This window comes from Chelonoidis abingdonii, chromosome 3 (genome assembly GCF_003597395.2).
Source record: "Chelonoidis abingdonii isolate Lonesome George chromosome 3, CheloAbing_2.0, whole genome shotgun sequence".
NCBI classification, from domain to species: Eukaryota; Metazoa; Chordata; order Testudines; family Testudinidae; genus Chelonoidis; species Chelonoidis abingdonii.
The window spans coordinates 198,921,872-198,941,074 of record NC_133771.1 but is presented as its reverse complement, the minus strand read 5'-3'; the positions used below and the strand labels follow the sequence as shown (position 1 = coordinate 198,941,074).

At 43.5% G+C, this 19,203-nt stretch overlaps 1 protein-coding gene across 1 annotated transcript in view; it reads left to right on the top strand.

The window, feature by feature from the left end:
• BFSP1 (beaded filament structural protein 1) overlaps positions 1-18,993 on the top strand; it is a 40,638-nt gene extending 21,645 nt beyond the window's left edge. The window contains exons 3-8 of the mRNA XM_032806363.1: positions 4,299-4,394; positions 5,877-5,969; positions 7,182-7,289; positions 11,730-11,950; positions 15,802-15,887; positions 17,571-18,993. Coding sequence (XP_032662254.1) covers positions 4,299-4,394; positions 5,877-5,969; positions 7,182-7,289; positions 11,730-11,950; positions 15,802-15,887; positions 17,571-18,478 — 1,512 coding nt within the window. The 3' untranslated portion in view covers positions 18,479-18,993. The remainder of the gene's footprint in view (positions 1-4,298; positions 4,395-5,876; positions 5,970-7,181; positions 7,290-11,729; positions 11,951-15,801; positions 15,888-17,570) is intronic.
• Positions 18,994-19,203: the final 210 nt, after the last annotated feature.

Below are 19,203 nucleotides of genomic sequence, written 5' to 3'. Positions count from 1 at the left end.
TCCTTTGTGCATTTGACAGTGCTTTATGCATAGCCAGCGTCACATGTTCCTCTGTGTAGTCAGTTATTTATTCAGACCATGTCTATGCTACAGATGCCACAGAGGTTTAGTTCCGATGCTGTAACTATGTTTCTGTAGTGCATAGCATAGACACTTCTCACAGGAATGGTTTTTTTCCATTGCTGTAGGCACTTAACCTCCCCGAGCGATGGTAGCTAGGTCAAAGGAAGCATTCTTCTATTGACCTTGCTGCATCTACACTGGGGGTTCAGTGGGCATAGCGGTCACACTCTGAGGTGTGAATTTTTCACACCCCCTTAGCACCATAGCTATATGGCCCTAATGTTTACGTGTAGATCAGATCTTAGTTTCCCTTGATGATTTTTTTAATTGTGTCAGGTTAGGTTTTGTGTGAAGTAAAACAGTGGTTCTCAAACTTGGGCCGCCACTTGTTCAGGGAAAGCCCATGGCAGGCCAGGCCAGTTTGTTTACCTACCGCATCCACAGATTCAGCCGATCGCGGCTCCCACTGGCCACTTCAGGCCAATGGGGGCTGCAGGAAGAGTGACCAGCACGTCCCTCGGCCCGCACCGCTTCCTGCTGCCCCCATTGGCCTGGGGCAGCAAACCGCAGCAAGTGGGAGCCACGATTAGCCGAACCTGCAGATGCGGCAGGTAAACAAACTGGCCCAGCCCACCAAGATGCTTACCCTGAACAAGTGGCAGCCCAGGTTTGAGAACCACTGAAGGAGAACACACTTTCCTGAGAACTAATCATCAGCCTTTGCATCAACTTTGGGATTATCATAGATGACAAAATCAATTATATTGAATGGGCCTGGTTCTGATCTCCTGGACACCAGTGTAACACTACTGATTTCAGTGGAGATATGCTTGATTTACCACAGAGCTCAGAATCCCACATGTGCTCGCAAGTATGATATAGGTAGGTTCACAGTGCACATGCTCACTTTTCTATCCCAAATCCTGAAAAGCACTGAATCAGACCTTCTCCCTAGCATACTCTTACCTTGAGGAGCTGCCATGAGCAGTGTGGTTGGAATTATGAAGAAAGAAATGAGTCAAGAAAAAAAAGCATATGTATTTAGAATGTAACTATCTCATAAACTCAGACACATTGGACCTGATTCTAGTCTCTGGTATAAGGCCCAGATTCAGCAAATCACTGAAGAGCATCCTAACTTTCAGCATATGTGTAAATCACATTGATTTCATCAGGAATTAAGTGGGTGCTTAAAGTTAATAACTTGTTTAAGTGCTTTGTTGAATGGAGTAGAACTTCTCATGTGCTTAAAATGAAGCATGTGCTTAAATGCATTGGTTAGTTGAGGCCTAGCAAAGGAGGATCTCCACTGAAGCCAGTGGTGTTACATTATCTAGATGAGATCAGAATAAGGCCCATGAAATATTAGTGATTTTAGCATTCATGGCTACCCCAAAGTTGCTACAAAACTGATGATTATTGCTGTTGAGCACAACTTACCATTCAAAACCTGATGTGATAGAACTAAAGAGACACCATCACCTTGAAATGTAGTTAATGTGAAAATATGAATTAAATGCACTTTCGGATGTATAGCTACCCTGGAGACTCACTGTCAAATTTTCGATTTTACAATCAGATATTCCTATATTTTACAATTTCCTTTTGCTCTTGCTGGGTCAGAGATGCACTGATACAGCAGATGGAATGACCTGAATAGCTGCTTGTATCGGGAAATTGTGAAACCATACTTAATGTGCTGCCAAACGCAGAAAGTAAACAAATTGCAAAAACAATTGAGAAAAGGACTCCCCCCGCCCTGGTCTCAGGATGTACTTTGTTCTCTAGAATGAGAGCTACTGAAAATCTATGGGATTTTGTGATATCAGAACAAAACCATTGACAGAGAGAAACTGCAAAGGGCTGAGTTTACGTGATGGAAAAAATGTCTCCAGAGTTTTCAGAGAGCTTGTGTTATTTAAAGTCTTACCCACAAACATTTGGTCACAGAAGTTGCCAAAATGCATTGATTTCCTTACCAAGAGTTACGTGTAAACAATCCTCCAAAATACAAGGAGTGAAGTTTTGGGGCTTTTTTGCCATTAACTTCAACGGAGGCTAGTATTTTACTCAAGGTCCAGATTACCCTGAGATTGGCAACCTCTGGCACATGGCTCCCCTGGCTGGCCGGGCCAGTTTGTTTACCTGCTGCGTTGACAGATTCAGCCAATTGCAGCTCCCACTGGCCGTGGTTTGCCACTCCAGGCCAATGAGGGTGTCAGGAAGCCGCGGCCAGCACATCCCTCGCCTGCACTGCTTCCCACAGCCCCCATTGTCCTGGTCCGGCCCACCAGGGTGCTTACCCTGGTGAGCTGCGTGCCAGAGGTTACCGACCCCTGATATATACTATAGATGCCACACCTGCATCTGTTGATATATTTTAATACCTTTTTTATCACTGCAAGGAATATTTTTGTCTTCTGTAAATCTCAATTCAATTGTATTGGTGCAATTCAGCCAGCTCAGGTATCACATACAAAGTCCACTGAAATTGGTGAATTTCTTTCCCTTGATGTCAATGAGCTTTGGATCCGGTTCATATTGCATTTATAGCTTCATGGAAACACTCCCACTTAAGTACATTATAAAATGTCATAGGAACCATTGAGTGTTAGGGAGTTGCAACAAGGATTCAATTGGTCGTGTTCAGGAGTCCCACCAGAAACTAAACTCTATTGGCGCATGATATACTTAATTAGATGCTGATGTATTAGATAGCAGGCTGAAACTTATCCCCATAGAATTTGTTATTTTGTATTGTGTGATTGAAAGTTACTGGGAAGTATTTTCTATTCAGGAGCTGGTTTAAAGTAGTATAACCGAGTAATGAGCCAAGTGACCTCTTCGAATTGAAACGGGAGTTGGAATACTGGGGCCAGATACTGCTCTCTGTTACACAGGTGTAAATCATGGTAATTATTTTGCATTCTGTGTTCATTTCTCTAGACCAGCTGGACTCTAAGCATCTTCTGCCTCCTGAATTTACAATTAATTGCAATTTTTTGCCACCAGACTTGCTTTTCTAGTTTTTGTGGGCTGCCATGTTAATAATTATTAGTCCCAGAAATGTCACAGAAAAATCCAATTTTATGATGTGTGTAGCAGGGTGGTTACCCCTGAAGGGCTTAAAACAGCCCTGGGAGAGGGCTGTGGCAGGGGAAAAGCTGGGCTGATTGGCAGAGCATCTGCAGCAGGGGACATGCCCCAAACGGAGCACAGCTGGCCCTTATAAAAGGGCTGTGAGCCAGGGGCTGGAAGAATCTCCCTCTGCTGAGGAGTGAGATGGACCTAGCTGCTGGAGTCCTAAAGGCTACTGGACTGAAGCAGGGCTGGGGAAAGGCCAGAAGAGCAGGGGAGCTCCAGACTGGCAACTCCCCAGGCTTCAGGGCCTGGTCCTAAGCCCACAGAGATACTATGATGAGTGGCTTTTACACTGCAGTCTGCCCCAGGGAACGGGGGCTAGTTGTGACTGGCAGTAGCCTACGACTGAGGCGAGGTGGGGATAGGTGGTGGGGGTTTCCCGGGGAGGGGAGACCCCGAGACTGAGGGGTTACTGCCAGGGGGCAGCATCCCAGATAACGAGGCACCTGAGTCCTGGGAGGGACACTGGGGCCAAGCATCAGCGGGACATCAGCCTGCAAAGGGCGCTGCAGGCTGGAAATTGAGCTAATTCCCTTAGAGACCAGCAGGAGGCACCACAGGGGTGAGTCCACACGCTTACAATATGTGAGACGTCACAAAATGAAAAATTTCAGGCTGGCACAGAAATATGGTATGTTCTTTAGTGTGATATTTTTAAAAAGTGTCAACATATCAAATGCTGTCATAAATATTGGAGAAATCAATGCCTTATATTGTTAATTCCTCCTGCTTAGAATCAGACACTACTGCAAGCTTCACTGATAGGTATTTCATAAAGTGTCTATTCCTTGGCTCCCAGCCATCATAAAGCATATGGTGAATGAGCTGTGACAGCCCCACAGTACTGAAATGTATTAACTGCTTGTCTTTATCAGCTTTTTTTAGAAAAATAGTGTATACCACAGGAGAGCCAAATGGATGAAAGTGCATAATGTTTGTTGTTTTCATCATACCCTTGTTTCTCCCATTAGTCTTTAATTCTCAACATAGGGGGCTACAAATTTTAAATGATTCACTCTTTTGGATAAATGACTCCTCTATTCTTAGTGATCCTGAAGCCAGTACTAAAAGTGTTATGTTTATCTGCACTGCAGGAAGCAGATGAAGCTTTGTTATGTAATCTGGAACTTCAGATTGAATCACAGTTCCTGCAGGATGACATTAATGCCACAAAGGACAGGTACAAGAAGGTAATTGCACTGAATTCCCCACCTCTCAGAGAGGAGTCTGGAAGGTTGAAAAGTGTCACGCTAACCTTTGATCTCCTTTAGCAGCCACTTGAGACACCTACAGAGTAAAGGTTTGTTGTTTTGTTTTATTGTGAAAAGGTCTTTTGAAAAGGTTCAAACAACCACAGTGACCCCAGGTAAGACTGGATATGTTAGTGAATAAAATACATTCAGTTCGGTATTCTCTAGACCAACAAGTAGGCTTGTTGTATTTTATCAAAGGTCACTCACTCAAGATCAGCAGTCAAAAATCTTTAACATGATTAACAGGTTTCAGAGTAGCAGCCGTGTTAGTCTGTAGCCGCAAAAAGAACAGAATTAATATGCAAATTAGATACAATTAACTTAGGTTTAAACAGAGACTGGGAATGGTTGGGTCATTACACTAATTAAATCTATTTCTCCATGTTAAGTTCTCCTCACACCTTCTATGGGTCATCTTGATTATCATTTCAAAGGTTTTTTTCCTCTTGCTGATGATAGCTTATCTCAGTTGATTGACCTCATACAGTTGGTATGGCTACCTCCACCTTTTCATGTTCTCTGTATGTATAAATATCTTCTGTCTATATGTTCCATTCTATGCATCCGAAGAAGTGGGCTGTAGCCCATGGAAGCTTCTACTGAAATAAATTTGTTAGTCTCTAAGATGCCACAAGTACTCCTGTTCTTTTTATGATTAACAGGATCTGCTTGAATCTTTTATCATTTAATCTGGGACTCGGAGAATTGTAGTCTGGCATTCCCAGGAAAAGACCCATCATTAAATAGCTTCAGGAGCCATATATAAACTGGGAATAGATTTGATAAAAGGATCGAGACTAACGTTAATCCTTTCCCACAGTTCTTTGGAATTGTTTCCACTGATAGCAATGGAAGCTAGATCAGGTCCATAGGGGCAAAAACTAGAACAGGGTCAATGGTCAATGATTCAAACCAGATACTGGACTTGGTCAACTTTTTATGAGCACATTTACGAAGTGTCATCTGAAAGGAGTCACAGTCCTACACATCAGCCATGCAACTGAAAATAACCTTCTTCCACCGGTCTTCGTTACGCCATTAACCACGCTTACTCCTTCTCCTCCTCCTCCACTGGTGTCTAGATCAGATTATATTCCCATTTGTTCCTTTAAAATATGAGTAACATAATACTGAATTAAGAATATGCTGCATCTCATCAGTAACCCAACAGCTTTAGCAAAGTGCTATCTGAATATGGTGATTGGGGTACTAAACTGCTAAGACATGTAGAGCCCAGTTCAGATGAGTAGAAGTCCACTAGAGTCAGGGTGGCGTGTATTTATGACAGATCTGAATTTGACCTATACTTTTACAAGTGAAAGAAGTTATCATCAAGAAATAAATCACAGAAGGTCAATCAGTTGAACTGAAAATCTTGCTTTACTAGTTATTAATTACAATGATTTTACTCCACCACAGAATATCATGGAAATACAGACCTATGTCAGCATTTTACAACAGATCATCCAAATGACCCCTAGTGTGACCACCATTACAGCTGGAATAAGTGAGGTAAGTGTTTCACTGAGTAAATAAATGCTATGTAGTGAGCACTGGTAATGTGATAGTCGATATTTACCCTAAGTGCCTGAGATACTCTGTGATGAGTTGGATCACAGAAACCCCCTGATGTGCCAAAATTATTTCTGCCCTGCTTTCCCTCCAGCATCCTGTCTTGTTGAGCCAAACACACCAATCCTCTCCAACACAGACCCAGGGTCTGAACCACATCTCTGAAAGCAACCTACAGAAATGTTCTTGTCTTTAACACTCAGATGCCCAAGTCCCAATCAGGTCTAAACCCCAAATAAATCTGTTTTACTCTGTATAAAGTTTATACAGAGTAAACTCATAAATTGTTTGCTCTCTATAACACTGATAGAGAGATATGCACAGCTGTTTGCCCCCCCCCCAGTTATTAATGCATACTCTGGGTTAATTAATAAGTAAAAAGTGATTTTATTAAATACAGAAAGTAGGATTTAAGTGGTTCCAAGTAACAGCAGATAGAACAAAGTAGAGGGAGGTGCCGTGGTATCTGTGAGTAAATGTGGAATTTCTAATGATGACAACAGAAGATCAAAGTTGCAGCTTTGAAAACCTTAAATGAGCTTTAGGAGCTTAAGTATCAAAAGAGATGTCAGAAGTCTTGACCAGGGATTTCTGCTAACCAGATATATTCTGGGATCTATACCAACCCCATGTTGAAAGGCTACTCCAGCAGCAGCAGAAGTAGGGCTGTGTCCCATCAGAGTAAAGAGATTCCAAGATTTGATGATGGGGATGTGAGCCTACTTTGTCTGCTCCCTCTCCAAAGAGGCAAGATGGGGCAAGAGAAAGAGGGATGAACCCTTGTGAATCAAACTGGTTGGATGAAATGAGGTGAGACAAAGGTGGTGGGGTTTCACTTTCGCACCAGTGTAAGACAGTACCCCAGGAAACAATTGTTGTTTGGGTGTGAGTGGCATAAGCAGACATTTACTAGTCTGCTCTACACCGCAGCATGGTAAACCTTTTCCTTTCAAATGAAGTTAACTATTTTAAACTAGAAGCAGTGCTTCTACAGTGCTTCTACAGTGCCTCCATTGGGACGATTAAAGTTATGTAGCAAGAGGCTGAGATGTCATCTCATCATTCATTTTGTCTTTTTAGATTGACTGCAGGTAATGAAATCTCTGGTGGCATGTTTACACTATCAGACATCCTTTCTTCTTCTTTTCTCAGGAAAGGCTGATAGCAGAAAGGAGAATTCCTATCCTGCAGAGTCAGCTGGAAGAGTACAAGAGCATTCTTTGTCAGCTGCAGACTCAGAAATTGAAACTGCAGACTGAGGTATCATACAACTAACTGGAAAGTCTAGTGACTCTCATCGATTCAGGCTAGTGTATGACAGATGCCTGAAAAGGATTTTTTTATTTGAACTTTACCTATCTCAGCTTCATCCTTCTGTCTAACAGGTCCAGTATCATGGGATGAAGATTTATGTAGTTAGTTTCAGAGGGTCAGTCATTACTGTGTGCTAGCTGCTTAGTAGGCTGAGTGGAAGTGATCGGAGGCCTTAATCCAGTACTTAGTGGAACAAGATGCCCAGATCACAACTGGATTGCTGATGGACAGTCTCAGCAGACAGGTCAAGGACTGAAAAGGTCCAGGGTCTGAGTCTCCCCTTCCCCCAATCCACTATGAAATGCATTGGCACTGTTGGATAAAATCAGAGGTCTTCAGACCTGTCAGTTCAGCGCTTTCCCTGAGCACTAAATTCACTCCACAAGTGCTGGGGTTGATGTGGGAATTACTGGGTGAGATTCTATGGTTTGTGCCATGAGGCAGGTCAGACTCAATGATCACAACAGTCCCTTCTGGCCTTAAAATCTATGGATTTCCTCAAAGTGCATGTCAGGTTTCACACAACAGCCTAACAATATCCTTGATAATGATAACAACAAATTAGCACCTCCAGCCAGAACCCAGGGACCATCAGCAACAACAGTCTTTGTGTCTGTGCAGTGCTGACTCATAGGGCATGAGTTACTAGGACATTTCCTGCAGCTCCTGCCTGTCCCCAGCGAAGAATTTCATAGTATGGCTTGTGCCTTCTGCAGCAGTTCAATGGGCTCTGTGATCCTGTCAGGCTAGGCTGAAATAGCAACTTAAGCCATGAATGTCAAGACCTATATGCTCACCCCTAAGAAGGACCTAATTAATGGGTGGTTGTGGGAAATGTTTAGCTTAGCACTGCACAAAGGAGCCCTTACTTGTCTATTCCAGGGACAGTGTGCTGATGCACAGCACCTCCCGGAGATCTTGGGAAGAACTGTCACTACAGCAGATTGCTGAGTCTCCACAGCTTTTCTGGCCAGCACGCAGGGGGGTTGAACTAAGGCCACACCTCTACCTCAGCTTACTGGGGGTGTTTAACACCCTAGTCAGGACTCAGGGGACAGCATGGACTGTGATGGTGCCTGAGTTCTGCTCAGATGTACAAGTAGCTTGAGAGAACCTGCCCTCAGATGGTTAACCCAAGAAAAGATGACCATGATCTGGCCTTTACCAGTCACAGTTTCAGAACGAAACCTTAGTTTTCAAGGTGACACTTTATATTAAGATTCCATTTATAAAGGGTTAATAAATGACACATAGCAGTTATGCTCATATTGAGAATATCAGTAAAAGGGACTATAGGGGTTTATAAGCCGTGGTTATAATCCACCTGTTGAGCTGTTGGAATCTAAGGGTGGAATTTTTCCCAATAAAACAAATCACTCAGGTTCTCTGGAAACAGCTCTCCCCCTCCTCCTCCCTCCCTCCTCACAGTCTATAACAATTGAGTAATTAATTATTAAAGCAATATGTTAATGATTTATTAACCCTCTACAGCAGTGGTTCTCAACCTATTTACCCAGCTCTGTGTGTGTTGTGGGCAGCATGCACACACTATATACACTGCCTGTGCAGTCACACAAAAAAACCCCAGGTTAGTATTTGTTACATGACAGCAATACAATTCAAATCGATACAGCACCTTTCAGTTCAATACTGGCAAATGTTTGCCAAGGACATTTTAAGTTAGTAAATAAATCAAAACATTAACTGTTAAAATGAATGAATTTACTGTAAGGAGGGCATGGCTGCATCGCACTGCTGCTGGCGGTGCAGCTAGGCTGAGTGCCCAGAGAGCACAGCTGCTGAGCCTGCTGGCAAAGATGGGGAACGCTGCCCAGTGCAGGGTGCCCCCCCAAGCCAGAGACAGCCCCCCCATGCACCCAGCCCCTCCAGCCAGAGATTGTATCCCAACCCCTCCCAGACTGCCCCCACCCCCAGCCAGGGAATGCCCTCCATCATCCAACCCCCCTGGAACTGCCCCCTCCATCATACAGTCCCCCACCCAGGGACTGCCCCCCATGCAGCCAGTCCCCCACCAAGAAACTGCTCCCCGGTAACTGCCCCCAGCACCAGAGCTGAGAGTCTGTGAACCAAATGGTAAACCCTGTATATGATGGAAACCATTTCAAGCCAGGGGGTGCTGCAGCACCTCCAGCACCTGTAGTTCCAGCACCTATGGCCCGATACTACACCACCCCATTTTTACACCCTGCACGTTTTCTGCATCTGGGACAGGTGCCCCTCCTGTCTCTCCCAAGTTATGGCCCTGAGGATGTCACATGGACCACAGCTGTGTGCTGATTGAGACCCACTGCTCTACAGCCTAGTTATGAGTGAACTCTTCTTATAAAGTGTGACTGTTTGTAAAAGAAAGTGCTATAGGAATTACGTAATAAGCTAGGCAAATAACAGCAGAAGTAACACTGCTGCAATTTCCTCTTTTTTTTTTTCAAGTGACACAGCACCATCTTGTGGCCAACTTACATTCCAGTGATGTATTAATAAAATCCCATTTATATGCAGGAGTCACTGCACAGACGTTAGTCTACAAGCCAGAATGTTCTGCTATTAACATTTAAAGGAAACTCCCATGTACTACTTCCTTGGTCATCATTTCACTGGGTGGTGGAGTAGAAATCCCAGAAGGATTAGATGCTGCTTGCTCCTTGTATGTGACCCTCTCCAAGTGTTTTGTGAGGGTCAGTGGCAGGATGCAGCATGTAACGTTAAAGTTTGTCTTTCAATTACTACACACGCACTGCAGCTAGCTGTAACTTGGTCTGCGGCGCTGCACGCTGGGCTCCCACAATGCCCGTGGCACCAGTGATGTCACATTTAGTAACATGGCTGTACTAGTGGCAGTCTCAGAATGAATCACCTTCAGTCTCATGTAGCACCTGTCCATCTAAGGTGAGCTTTACAGTCAGTAATGAGATATGTAAGTACTATATTTCCCAGCCGACAGCTGGTGAATCTGAGGTAGAACGAGCTTATGGGCCAGATTTTAGCCACCTCCCCATTGGGCAGAACAGGGAGCTCTTGTCTCTAGGCTCCTGTCTGGTCAGCAGAGGGAATCCTTGTGCTGGTGTCTTTGGAGTGCCATGTACAAGGGATGTATAGCAACTGTAGTGGTGCTATGCAACCTGCTGGGGCTGGGTGGGATATAAGGGGGCTCGAGCCAAGCTTCCTCTAAAAAAGAGATGGTGCAAGAAGAATATAGGCTGACCCTCCGAAAAGGAGCTGTAAGAAGCAGCCATGAGCCTGCTCCTGCCAGAAGAATTCTGACTGCCTGTGTCTTCCATGGGCAGAACGACTCTGGCCATTGCTGTTGGCATAGCGCGTTAGTGTGTCCCGTCTCCACCCCCCGCAAATGCAGCACTGTGGCCACTAAACCAACACTGAAACTCTGAGTGACTTGCCTGGAAATATACGTAACATCTGCAGTGGCGTCAGGACTCTAGCTCAAACCTCCTGTCTATGCTGCAGCCCAAAAACCATCCTTATTCCTCTGATTTTCAAACCTGCTCCCCTCCTCCCTTTTGTCTGCCAGAGACCAGATTTGCAAAGCCCATCTTCTTACTGTCGATATTAAGGCTGCTCAGAGTAGTGTGAGCTATGATGGATATATTTATAGAAAGGCCTTGAATGTTTTAATTTATGGAATAGATGACCATGGTGGGAGCAATAGATGAATTTTTTAAATATGAATTAATAACTAAATGAATGTAATGAAAATGCCAATAGGCTTTAATGGTGCAGCATCAGGCTCGGTTTTCAGAACTTGTGCAAGGGAATCCAAGACCTTTGTGGAAGGTATTCATCTGGCTGACTTAGACATCTGCATAATGAGAGCTGGAGGGGAATTCTCTGACCTAAATACTTTTTCATAGGAAAATGCAGATTTGTAGAACCCAAAACTGTTTGCAGAAAAGAGTGAGTTTCACCAAAGCTCTCAATTCCAAACATTTCTGTGGAAAAATTATGGACTTTATTTAATTTAAACTTTAAAAGGGTTTTTAAAAGATCAAAAGCAAAACAAACTTTTTCAGAATTATGTTTTGATTTAACCAATCTGATTTTTTTTTCCGGATTATTGGTCCATGAAAATGTTTGAGGTTGCAACTTTTCATCTCACTTCAGTATGGGGAAAAAATTGAAATCTCAAAATCTCATGGGATGGGAAAACCACCCATCTGTATTCACTAGCCATGTATAGTATTGTAGTCTGCTTCCTCTTCAATATTCGTGCCAAAGGATATGACTTATTTTCAGTCATTAGTTTGCTGACATAGAAAAGTATGTCTCACCATTTAATGAGTCCTCTGAAAATGTCTCAGTCCCCACATAGGAACTGCTGTACATCATTGCTTTCAATTTCCTTTATTTCAGACAACCATGCTGGAACAAGCTATTAAGAGCACTCAAGAGAGCTATGATGACGAGGTTCAGCTGTACAACGAGCAGATTGAAGCCCTTAGGAAGGAAATAGAGGATGCTGAAAGAACCTTGGAGAAGTACACAAGTGACTGTCACCAGCTGGTGATATATCAGCAGTCCCTGGAGAATGAGCTGGAGCGGTATAAACGTATCATTGAGAATGAAGACAACCGGTAGGGCTACTTTCTGTATGGGGCGTAGGGTGGCCAACTTTCTGATTTGTGAAAACCTGACACTGAGCACTGGAACCTCCCCCACTTGCTGCGCCTCTTCCCCCGAGGCCCCACCCCTTGCTCCACCTCTTTCCCTCGATGCTCCACCCCTGTTGCTCACTGCTCTCTCCACCACTCTCCCCCTGCTAACTAATGTGAAATAGTGACCGGAACCCAGGTCTCTTGCCTTGCAGGTGAGTGCATGAACCACTGGGAAGGAGGTACCGTGGGGTCAGGCTCTCTCAGTCCTGACTGTTACAGTGGCTTCACTTTGTATAAAATGCTGAAACATTCATTGGGCCATAGAGAAAATGATTCTCCAGCCTACTGGTTAGGGCATGTTCCGATCCCCCATTCCACTAACTATTTAATTATTTATACAAAAAGGACAATGGGGGACCCAGGTTTGATTCCCTTCTCTGCCTGATGTGGTGAAGGGATTTGAACTTGGGTTTCCTGCCTCTGTGGTGAGTGCCCTACTGTGATGGGTTTCCCAGGGTGCAACCTGGCAGGTAGGACCACTGAGCCATCTGTCCCACCAACCTGGGCTCCCTAGCACACTGTGATACTCTTGGTAAGCTACAAACCTCTGACAGGTACTGCATTTATGCAGACATCCAGAGGCAGGGACACACCTACCTGAGTTACATGAATGCTCCCAGCCATTCACGAACCAACAGTAGAGACACTTCAGCCAGTTCCCCAGCATTGCACCCCAGAACTGGCCTATCTTGTCTGGTTAGAAGCATTACCAGTGTAAGTTCATTTCCCAGTCTGCCCCTCCCTCAATGTGGAGAGGACACACACTAGCCTTTGTAAACTGAGCTGAGATTTCCAAGCACTTCAACCAAAACGCACTGGTTTGGGAGAATATAAACAGATTTATTTACTACAGTAAGATAGATTTTAAAAGCATGTAGGACAAAGTTGGTTACCCAAGAAATACAAGTAAATTTGCAATCTTAGTTCTGTAAACCAAATAGGATTTGAATCAAGCGGTGTCTTACCCTGATGGATGGTACAAACCCCAGTACACTGACTGGGGCACTCCTCCAGCCCAGGACTACCCTCCTCAGTTCAAAGTCTTTATCCTCTAGATGTTTCTTCCAGGTGCTGAATTGTGGGGGGAGTGAGACCAAGCCATTATGTCACTTCCCCTCTTTATAGTTTCTTCCAACTTGCTGGAAAGATCTTTTGCTTGTGAAAGGGAGTCCGATTCCATTGGCCAAGCAATCTCCACTGTCTACATGCTCTCTCTGAGAAGTCTTCTGAGATGGTTGGTGGGCGAGTGGGTTCCCTTCATTGGGCCATCAGCACACCTGGCTACTCCATTATTATACCTGAAAGGCTGGTTGTGGGTTATCTCAACCTCACAAAATATTTCAATAACATACACATACATAGCAAAACTTCATAACATTACATACAATGATAGCACATACAATCCAACAGGGTATTGATGGTCCACAGGTCAAGACTTTTTAAATGGTACTTCAGAAAGCATGCTTTGTACAAAACATATAATCATATTACCATTGTGAATATTGGGGCTGCCAGGATTCTACTCTGAAATTCAGAGTGCCACACCTACCCACTAGCCTATAACATTATATGTGCTCACTCTCTTTAAATTAAAGTGCATATTTATTTTTTTATAAACTGTGGACCAGCTTTTTATAAACTGCAGGGGAAGAGATAGCTCGGTGGTTTGAGCATTGGCCTGCTAAACCCAGCGTTGTGAGCTCAATCCTTAGGGGTGCCATTTAGGGATCTAGGGCAAAAGTCTGTCTGGGGATTGGTCCTGCTTTGAGCAGGGGGTTGGACTAGATGACCTCCTGAGGTTCCTTCCAACCCTGATATTCTATGATTCAACAGGAGAGAGTAAGAGACTTCCACTCTATGCATCTGGTGAAGTGGGCTTTAGCCCACAAAAGCTTATGCTCAAATAAATTTGTTAGTCTCTAAGGTGCCACAAGGCCTCCTCATTCTTTTTGCTGATACAGACTAACACAGCTACCACTCTGAAATCTTCCAGCAAAGTATCCCATAGCTAGTAGTTAGGACACTCATCTGAGAGATGGAAGCCTCAACGTCACATGTGGTCTCTGCCTCAAGCAGAGAGGGGCATTAAGCCTGGGCTTCTCATATCCTTAACCACTAGACTAAAGCATTGGGAGTCTAGGTCTAGCTCCTCGTCAGCCCTCTTCCCTCCCCAACCCCACAGCCATTTGGTGTGGGGTTAGGTGTGCTCTGGGCATGCATACCAGCATAGGCCCTCCAGGTGGGACAGCACCCAGTTTGAAGATCTCGCTGGGGTTTAGGTGTGAGACAGCTGTATCGTTGCTGAGACTGAAGCAGCTTTGCTCATGGTCAATGACAGAAATGTAGGCACCTAGGGGACTTAATCATAGAGAGTTAGATTCCTAGGGATGTTAGACATCTCCAAGATTAGAAGGCAGCTGAGCAGGGTTAGTGACGATCACAATAAGGTGAGGTGGTTATGTCACTGTCCCTTATTTTATTCTGTCCTCGATGCTGGAAAAAAATCCTTGCTGTGTCATGGGGGGGTTAGGCAGCCCCGTGGTGTACATGCTTGAGCAACTGACTCGCATGTGAATTGCAAATCTCTTGTTTAAAACTCCCTTGCTGGTGAATGGCCGATGGTGGTTGCTTAACACCTGGGTGGGTGTTGGTCACTCCTTTGTTGCCAGAGAAGAGCTAGTAGTCTGTGCGTGTTTTCCAGATTGCATCATGTTTCAGTGACAAACATATAACAAAAATCTCATAACTTCATATACAATAATGATACCTACATTTCAACAGGCTAGTAATGGCCAATAGATTATGACTTTTCCAATGATACTTCTAAAGGCATTTTTTTTTTTTTACACAAAATATCAACTATATACAAGTGGTTCATATGGGGTTACAGGGTGTTATTTTGAGGTACAGTGTGTCTCAATTCCATTATGCTTTCTGACTCAGCTGGCCGTCCCCACCCACTGTATTTCAGCATTGCAGAACCTTTAGTGGGGGGGAATTGAAAAGTGAACTGATTTTGGCTTTTTTTTGACCCGATACTTGTCACCATACGCCTTACCCTTAAACTACATTTTGTGTGTGTTCTTGTGAATCAAAGGGGCATTTTCTCCTCTATGCCTTTGAGCTCTCACTGGGTCATTCAGAGTTGCAGGTGATATGCAAGGTTAGTTGAACAGAGCAGGAACAAGTAGGTGCAGTGCCCAGCTGGGAACACTAGAGGGAGCTTGCATGAAGAAAAATGAGCAGATGGCAAGCGCTGTTGCACTAAGTTAAATAAAGAATCTAGTTTACTTTTATTGATTACTTTCTTATTTGCATTAAATTGCATATGCATATAGTTTGAGGGCTGTAGCTGGCCCTTAGTTCTATGGGGAAGATCGTCAAAAGAGTTAGATACCCAGATCCCGCTGACTTCCAGAGAGCATGGGATGGCTAACTGCCCTTTGTGCCTTTCAAAATCTCCCCTTACATCATGAAATCATTCCCTGACAAAACTAGGGTTGCTTTTTAAAACTGTGTGCTTTGCTGTACATGCTATATGTAACTATAGGAGGCCAGATCCTCTGTTGGTGTAAATCGGCATAGTTCCATTGAAGACAGTGGAGGCATTGCTGATTTACACCAGTAGGGACTCTGGCCAGTAGTACATGGCCTATGCTCTATATTGATTTGAATGCTATTTTATGTTCCCATTTTGCTGTGAGACGAATTGTCCTACTTGTTTAAGGTATTCTGGGGGAAATTTGACTCATGCAAATTCTCTCTGCCAGGTTAAATTCTGCCATAATTGGAACCCCAGTTGCACTCTTCACTCAGAGCTACAGACCGTGCCAGGTTACAACCTGGAGGAGGCGAGGTAAATGGCTGATATTCTTTTCTTGTTTGAGTAAATACAGGAACATTTGCATTTTAAACCATTTTCATTGGTCTTCAGCATGGCCCCATTGTTGACGCCTAAATCAGAGCCTACTGAAGTCAATGGGAGACTTTCAGTTTACAGCAGTTGACTTCAGATCTGGCCCTTGAAGGCTGGATCCCCAACCAATTGGTTCCTTAGCTATACTGGTGGTAGGACATTTAAAAAAATGCAAAGAGATCACATAGGATTTAGGTTATATCCCAAGTCTGACAATCCTTTCATTATCACTAAACAAAATAGGATCATTTGGGTAGCCCTGCAAATACGCCTCTACCTCGATATAACGCTGTCCTGCATTATATTGAACTTGCTTTGATCCACCGGAGTACGCAGCCCCGCCCCCCCAGAGCGCTGCTTTACCGTGTTCTATCCAAATTCGTGTTATATCGGGTTGCGTTATATCAAGGTAGAGGTGTACAGATAGGCAACTTAGTCTTGTTTATCTGCCATGACCCAGTTTGAGCTGAATGGAGTCACATTCCACTCTGTATGATTGCTCCTCAGAACTGTATGATTAATACATTTAGAATTAGGATGTTCGTAAGAGCAGGAACTAGTGAAGGAAAAATCTCCAGGGCTAAAGTAGAAATGATTTTGTTAACAACGGAGATGGATGGTTTGATACCTAGATACTTTGCATACCAAGTTGATAAATGTCTCAGAAGTATCATGATAAATAGATGGGTAATTGGATGTTTTATTGAAAACAAGGCATGTTTGTTAGAAAATGAAGATAAGCTGTTGCATGTTCAAATTTTTGGTGTTTTGCCAAATACAGCAGGCTTTAATTAAGTTTGTTAGTGAACAAATTAGCTACTAATGCATGGAGACCAGATCCTCAACTGGTGTACATAGATGCATCTCCAAGGAACTCAATGAAGCTATGCTCATTTACACCAGCTGAGCATCTGGCCCATGCATCTAACTGTGCTTTGGATCATTACCTACAGGACTTGACTTGAGGGTCTAGAGAGTAAGGGAAGAACTTGCCTCTGTGTTAGGACATCAGTGAGTCTCCTGTCAACATTCACGTGAACCTGATCTACATTTATGGGGATAGCTCTGGGTGGAGTCTGCAATTCTTCCACAAGGAACGGGGCGGGGGGAATGTTTTTTAACATGGCGATGTTTTTCCTGTCACATCTGGGAGATGTTTCTGCAGCTGGAAAGCCCAGGAGTCCTGTGAAGCAGCCACAGGAAGTACTTCCATGTGGGTATAGCCCTTAATCCTGCTACTGATCCCAGATAATGGTGTTGCACACTCTATTGAAAAGCAGCAGTGAGCCCTAAATGTACCTTCAGAGCATTAGTATAGTCTTCATCGTTTAGAGATGCTGATTTTGTGCGCTCAGTTTTGTATATGCAAAAGTTAGTATTTATATATTTTATGCATAAAAGTGGTGCTTGCACATGCAAAATGGATACGTGCCCAGTGTCGCATACTCAGAATAACCATCTTCATACATAAAATGAATACATGCCCACCTTTGCAGCTGCACTCTGTGCTGCACACACTGTACTGACAATCAGGCCCTTTGGTTTGGAGATAAATTGCTAAACTGCCTTGGCCAACTCCTTTCAATGGTGTGTGCTGTTGCCTTTGTTTTGGATTTTCTTTAGATATCACCCTGGTTATGCAAGAGATTGCAAGTGCGAAACCAAGACAAAAAGGTCTGGCAAAGAAAATTTCTAGAAGAAAGGAGATCACTTCCAAAGACCTAGATGGGTTTTCACCTGAAAACAGCTATGAAAGAACTCTGGAAGACTTTCATCAGGATCAGCTTCAATTTAAACATGAAAGCACAGTAATATGTGAACCTAAGCAGGAAGGATTAGACCTAGATGAGCAAGAAACGGTCCCAGAGGATGTGCCTGATGGAGCTCGGATAAGTAAAGCTTTTGATGAATTGTGTAACACTGTAAGAGAGAAAATTAGATGCTACAAGAGACCCGAGCCTACCAAAGGGCGTTATGTACTTGTCACAGGGGAAGCAAGCTATGACCATCCTTGCTTCTATTCTTCCTCCACCCCGGCTGGAGGTGGGATCATTGTTTCCACTAGCAATGGAAAGATACCAAATGGTGAGGAGGTGGAGCCAATTCCAGAGCTGCCTGAACCCTCTGAACCATCAGCAAATGAGAAAGGGGAAGTCCATGAAATGCAATATGAGCTTGAAGAGAGAGAAGAAATAAATGAACAGGGCAGAAAGTCAGAAGAAAAAGCCGAAGAGCCTTCAAAGCAGCCAGACATCACTGAGCCTGAGGCAGCACCTCCAGCTGCTGTAGCCAGCCCTTCAGAGCCAGACGTATTTGAAGAGACAGAATATGACAAAGAAGACCAACGAGAAGGCCAAGCATTCAGAGAACCAGGCTTACCCAGTTCCATGAGCTATGAGAAGGTGGAAGTAGTGGAATCCATTGAGAAGTTTTCAGATGACAGAATTCAGACTTACGAAGAGACAGCTATGATTGTGGAGACAACGATTGAGAAGACAAGCAAGAAGAAGCTAGGAGACGAAGGCTCTTAAGTTACATCGTTTGATAAGCAACTTGTCTGGCATAGTTATTAAATGACGTAATTATTTTTTCCCTGACACAGTGCTAACATAGTGAGACTTTTGCTGTTTGATATAAAACATTGCTATATTAATGGCAATTCTGTCTGGTGTAGGTTTACCTTTAATGTAATAATCATTAAAATGTACTTGGGCAACTAGTAGCAGGTTCATTTACAAAACGCTTTTTGTGATTAAGACAAGTAATTATTAAGAAGTTGCTTGTCTAAACCACACCTAAGTAATATGCGCCCAATAGAAATTGGCCCCTTGCCGTTTATATTCCTCTAATGATGCTTTAGCTGCCATTAGTTTCCAATTTTCAGACAGCTGCAAATGTTAGCTTGTGACATCTGGTTCATTGAATAAAAGCTTTGCATCCTAAAGAACATAGTCACAGTGGGTGTGTGTTACCTTTAACATCAAACAGTAGCATTAACCAAGCTAGTATTAACCAATTAACAAACTGACTGACATGATGTTTTCGAGGTGAAAGACTAAGCACTTTAGTTCAGTAACATATTTCAACTATCCCTGTTTATACCCTTTATGTATAAGAGAGCTGAGCAGTCATTTAGTTTTAGATATGTTACCAAACAAAAATATGGCTGAATTTGTCATTAAGATCTTACTATATATCACCTAGGCTACTGAAGATAAAATATGCAACGATACCAAAAGGAAAAAAGGGACAGCTT